General features: G+C 34.4%; 2 protein-coding genes across 2 annotated transcripts in view; both read right to left on the bottom strand.

Moving 5' to 3' along the window:
• Positions 1 to 224: 224 nt before the first annotated feature.
• LOC114717022 (TMV resistance protein N-like) overlaps positions 225 to 6000 on the bottom strand; it is a 47558-nt gene continuing 41782 nt past the window's right edge. Inside the window, exons 5-7 of the mRNA XM_028902101.1 lie at positions 1694 to 2695; positions 1074 to 1595; positions 225 to 365 (exon numbers count right to left, since the gene is read on the bottom strand). Of these exons, the coding sequence (XP_028757934.1) occupies positions 225 to 365; positions 1074 to 1595; positions 1694 to 2695 (1665 nt within the window). The remainder of the gene's footprint in view (positions 366 to 1073; positions 1596 to 1693; positions 2696 to 6000) is intronic.
• Positions 2639 to 3628, bottom strand: LOC114717069 (disease resistance protein RPP2B-like). The gene is made up of 3 exons (XM_028902152.1): positions 3292 to 3628; positions 3139 to 3157; positions 2639 to 3042 (listed from the first exon to the last, which is right to left on the bottom strand). Exons 1-3 carry the CDS (start codon positions 3442 to 3444, stop codon positions 2777 to 2779), a joined length of 438 nt encoding a protein of 145 aa, XP_028757985.1. The 5' UTR covers positions 3445 to 3628; the 3' UTR covers positions 2639 to 2776.

The raw sequence follows: 6000 nt of genomic DNA, 5'->3' as shown, positions 1-6000 counted from the left end.
AAGTATTGTTCCAATCGTAATTATGATAAATTATTTCCAATTATTTTATGAGGCTGAAAAAACGATATAGTTTGTGTGGAAATATTAAAAGTTGTAAACAAAAATAATTAATTTTTAAAAGTTAATAAATACTTCACTTTGTAGTGCAAGATAGTGAATATATGGAAATTCATTAATTTGTTTGAGAGTATGAATATATAATATATAAAACCAGAGACAATACATTAGAGGAATTTGTGTGGAATACCGAGGTTTGGATCTAAACGTGGGTCTGGGAGCGTTATTGGACCATCTTTCGTGAATGCGGTTTGGAAATGCCATGGGCTCCCAAGGCCTGTCATCAGCACCGGGTTATGATCAACAACCTGCACAATGTGTTGCAGCCCTCAATCAACACAATAAGAACCCATCTATCCGCCAGCCCCCAAAAAAAAAAAAAAGGAACCCATCTATCCATTTACTCTCTTACATCAGAATGCCCCTAGCTAGTTGATACTTCATTTTCTTTCGTAAGTGAAAAAAAGCTCAATTTTCACTTTGCTAAGAAGGTCACTACTCCTATAGTTACTCTATCTCATTCTGTATAGTGTTAGGAAAGAATAATTGTAAAAGAGTACTATCTCTAATGCATAGTTTAAAAATTGGTTAAATTTTTCTCACACATTAAGAAATAGAAGTGTAGTCATTAAATGTGTTCTAAAATGATAAAGTCTGCTCATTTTATCCTAAAGAAATGATAAAGTTCTTTTAGTATTATATTTTTATTATCTCACATATTTCTTCTATATTTAATAGGGACAAAAGTGAGAAAAGCACATTAATTATCCCCTAATGTCTTATATTTTGGATTATAGATTTCTTTTAACCAATATCTTATATTATAGGACCAGAGGGAGTGTTTGACTAATTGCACACATTTTCTTAATACTAATAAATTAGTTAAAATGGTGCTATGTATGTTTAGGACTTAAAAGAGTATGTATAATGCGGGTTAAGTGTTTACAAGATAGAGGGATGGAGGAGGTAGCTTGAAATAAAAATGAAAAAAAGTGAGTTTAATGAAAGAGACTTACTCGGTCCGTTTGTTGTTCCAATATTGGAAGGAGACTTTGACTCTTTGAGCTGCCACTGTTTTCAACATCAACTTTGCGAATGACATGCCATCCACACTTTATTAAAACTTCCGCATTGTCGGGACGGGCTGTAAATACGAAGGGAATCTGACTGTACTTCCTTGATTGCCACATATCACGGTAATACTTTGTTGGATAGTAAAATAAGACCCAGAGGTGACAAGACTTTCTTTTCTTCCCACCCTTACAATTGGACGCTGGCATAGCATGGTTTCTGTGACGGGGACCCATAATAAACCCACAACCGCGCAACCGCCACAAAAGCAACCTCCCTTCTCTGAAATAAAAGTTACTTTCTAGAAGAGTGCATAATCCAATTCCCAATATTTCTTCGCAAGGGGGTATGTCTATCATCACTAAAGCGTCGCCTTTGTGATCCCGATAAAGATCGACTTGATTCTCAAACCATGGCGATATTTCACTTGCAGCAATATTCATCTCGAAATTAGTAAGTGAAAATTCCTAAATCGAAAAATAATCACGTATCAAATTATATAGTATGATTAAACACAAAATAAATACATATAATTATATGATGATATATGACTATATGTATATACCTGGTCCCTTGAAGCAAAGAGATGTGATAATTGTTCACCTTCCACTGTATCCAATGAATCACATTTTTCTGCACACATACTCGTTACTCTGGGCGGAATCTGTGGCAACGACTGAAGTTCCATGCAAGAATTCATCACTAGAATTCCCAAATTCAAAAGATTTGATATGCAGCCAGCAGGTAGATTCTTAAACTTGTTTCCACTTAGATCTAACCACCACAACGATGATAAGCCACCGAAGTCATCTGGAATGGATCCATCATCAATACCGCAGTAGCTTAAATCCAATTTTTTTAGTGATTTAAGATTGAACATTGAAATAGGCAATGTTAAGCCCTTATGAATTGAATGCCTCCAAGGAAGAATCATGCTCCAAGAGTTCAACGTTGACCTTTCGCACCCATGGAATGACAATTTCTTGAGTTTTTCTAAACCACCAACGGAACAAGGTATTTCTGTTATATCAGTTTCACTTGCGTCCAGCTCCTCCAAGGCTTCAATTTCATTTAACTTCTCTGGCAATCTAGCAAATTTTGAGCACCCAGCAATATCAAGAAGTACAAGACATTTCAAATTGTGAATGCTTCGAGGAAGGCAAACAAGATTTTTGCAACCCCTTAATTTCAAAGTTTTGAGACCAGTCAACAAGCCAAGTGACTTGGGAAGTTTGACTAAATTTGTCTCCCCAGCATCAAGTGTTTCTAGATTTTTCATACTTTCCCCAAACTTTGGGAGAAATTTTACTCGAGTGCACCCACAAAGAACAAATTCTTTCAGCGGAGTCATTTCCAGTTTTTTGAGACAATGGGCTGTAAGACTTTTGCAACCTTTCAAGTTCAATACCTGAAGCTTTTTGTGTTGTCCAATTGAAGCATGAAGGTCAATAAGTTTTTCACAACCTTCAAGTGCTAGTTTTTCCAGATTTGGGAGTTTAGAGAAATCAGGAGTTTCAATCAAGTTTTTGGAAAAACTCAAGTCCAAAAACTTCAGATTCTTCAAGCACTGGTCAAACAAATGTATGAGAACCAATGAAAAAAATATGTATTTTGCTAACTATGATAATCAATGACACTATCAACAACATCAAAGGATAAGATATCTTACCAAGCTAAGTTTCTTTAATTTGCTATGATGCATTCTAAGATCAACAAGTTCATGCAGTCGAGTTCCAGAAGGAAGAGTGTCTAAAGGATATTTTGTCCAATAAAGTACTTTCAAAGCATGAGAAAGACATTTGAGGCCAATAGGAACATGGAAATCACTTGATATCATGAGTAATCTAAGGTTATGCAATGTTGAAAATGCTTCAGGATCCCAAAGTACCTCACAAGATGTGGACGAAATCACACCTTGTATTTCTCTTGTGCCTTGATAAACAACATTATGCAATGTTGAAAATGGCTTACGACCACAAAATGCCTCACAAAATTGGGACGAAATCATACCTTCTATTTCTTTTGTACCCTGATAAACAAGATGAGCCACAAGAAAAATGGTATCAAATTTACTATACAATAAATTAATGAGATGTAAAATACATTAAAACCTAATAACATGTAAAATATATTAAAACAATTAGAGATAAGATCGATACTCACCCAATTGTTTTGCATAACTTTATCAATATCTTCATTAGTCCACAATCTACTACGATTTCCAACACAATTAGAGGACTTGTCCACAACAATTTTCCTACCCATTTGTTCCACCAAATCATGCATCACCAAAATACTGTCATATTCCTTCAGCATAGACTTTTCATGGAGAGTTGTTATTCCAATTTTTGCATTAAAACCACAACTTTCTAATATTTTTGTTATTTTGTTTTTGCGCCAACCATTGAAGAAGCAAGCAATATCTAAAAATATTGCTTGTTCTGTATTGGTTAATGCATCAAAACTTATTTTAAGTATCCCAAAAATATCTTTATGGGGATCTTTCTTCAACATTCCCAAAGCATCTTTGCTCAACATATCTAAAGCATCTTCCCATTGTACAGTACTTCTTCCATAGAAAAAGGAGCCCAAAACAGAGAGAGCTAAAGGAAGGCCTCCGGCATAATCACAAACAATTTTAGACAGCTCCAACAAATCCTTCTGAGGCTCACTTCTTCTAAATGCTGTCTGACAAAAGAGTTGAAGGGCTTCATTTGGGTTCATAGTTTTAACCTCATGTTGATATGCTACACACGCTCCGCGCAACAAGTCTAAATGCCTAGTTGTTATGATCACTCTACTCCCAGCACCAAACCAGTTTGGGCTATTAGCCAAATTTTCTAGATGGGTTGTATGGCTAACATCATCAAGGATAAGTAAAACCTTTTTATTGCAACAACGGTTTTGGATTATTTTCTTCCCTTCATAACTGTTTTCAATCTTCATGTTTCTTATTTTGAGATTTGAAAGAAATAGACTTTGTAACTGAACCTCGCCACCATCTCTTTCTGAAGTTGCCCTAACATTGTGAAGAAAGCAACTAATATCAAATTGGCTACGATATTTTTCAAAAACAGCCCAAGCAATTGTTGTCTTCCCAACACCCCCTGGGCCCCATATTCCTACAAACCGAACATCATTCGAAACTATCTCCAACAATGGCTCCAGTTGTTTCACTTTATTGTCAATTCCAATGAGTCCTTCAGTATAAGGTGGCAGTCTAGGATGAAATTTGGTCCACAGCTCCTCAACCACTGTCTCAACAAGTTCTGCTTCAGACCTACAAGTTACAACAACGTATGAATGGCCATGTGAAATATAAATTTTGATTTATTATGCAATTATACTACCTCTGGTCCTAATTATAGGACCTATAAACGATGTCTTATAATTAGGATTGAAAGTAATATAATATTTGTTACTCCAATGTCTGCAATTGTTAATATTCTTTTCCTTTTGTATTATCAACACATTGAAACAATTTCATGCAGTTCTTGTTCATTTTTTTTTTCAACGGGCGCTTTAATTTAATTGTGATGTTAAAACTTTTCAGTTCAAGGATAAAAAGTTGTGGATGTGAAAAAAAATATACAAATTAACAAAATACAAATTTAAAATTTTAAACTTTTAACTTCGAATACAAGAAAAAAGGAATAGTTACAAAATTTATAAGAAGAAATGACAACATAACTAAAAAATGACCAGGTACTATAAAGTTGATTCCACAATACTCAAATATAACTAATAGCACTAATGTCAAATAATTGTATTGAAAAAGTTTTACAATTCTTTTTTCCATAAAATTTAGCAGTGAGAACTCACTTATTAAATAGTGGGAAACAAAAATGGAAAGAACAATTGAATAAACAATAAGAAGAATCATGACACTTGCAATACAAGGTATAATTGTGTATTACAACTAAAATGATCATCTTAACAATTAATTTTTTTAGTTTTTAAAATAAGAACAAATAGATGTCAAATAAATAGTCTGAGTGCATCTAGATCAATATATGTTCCATAAAATGATTATATAAATATAAAATATTTGTTGCATAATTTTACCCAATAAGAAATTGACTCACCGATCCTTGCAATCCCAACCTGATAAGTTCGAAACTTTTCTGAGAGAATCTCTCCAACTTTCCATGATATCATTGTCCCTTTGAAGCATCTGATGCCCAGCAAAAGCTTCGGTAAAACTTTCTCTTTGATGCCGTACATCAGATGGATTTACATCATAAAATATGGGGAAAACTTGTTGAGACAAATTGTTTCTTGAGTAAAGAATATGCTTAAGCTCATCTAAACACCATGAAGAAGAGGCATAATTTTTTGAGAGAACAACAATTGCAAAAAGAGAATCCTCAATTGCTTGTTTGAGTTCTTCGGAAATGACCTCTCCTCTCTCAAGTTCTTCATCGTCTCTAAAGACTGTGAATCCACTCCTCTTTAACGCATGGTACAAGTGGCCAGTGAAGCCTTTACGAGTGTCTTCACCCCGAAAACTCAAGAAGATGTCATACTTCCAAGTTCTTTGGGTTGAATTGGAGTTGGAAGAGTTTGAAGAAGATGCTGCTTGGTTACTTGCCATAAATGTTCAAGCCAATAATTTGAAGAACCGGCAATATTACGACCTGCAACACAACTAGACCATTTCATTTGACTAAAGGAAACAAATGAAATATGAGATGATCAGATTGCAAAGGAAAAAAAAAATGGAAAAAAAAATAGTGGAAGCTGTAGATGTATGATATACTGATCTGGGCTTACAGCTAGGGGTGAAGTGTCTTAACTCTAATTCTTAATATATACAAGCTTTCAAGTGTCTACCTTCCTGATGGTGTTATTAGATGGCTGAAACTAGAATTT

The sequence above is a fragment of the Neltuma alba genome, unplaced genomic scaffold, assembly GCF_004799145.2.
Source record: "Neltuma alba isolate B1F8T4 unplaced genomic scaffold, ASM479914v2 tig00011705_pilon, whole genome shotgun sequence".
Lineage (NCBI taxonomy): Eukaryota > Viridiplantae > Streptophyta > Magnoliopsida > Fabales > Fabaceae > Neltuma > Neltuma alba.
The sequence above is the reverse complement of the archived record's forward strand: the minus strand, read 5'-3'. Positions and strand labels throughout refer to the sequence as shown.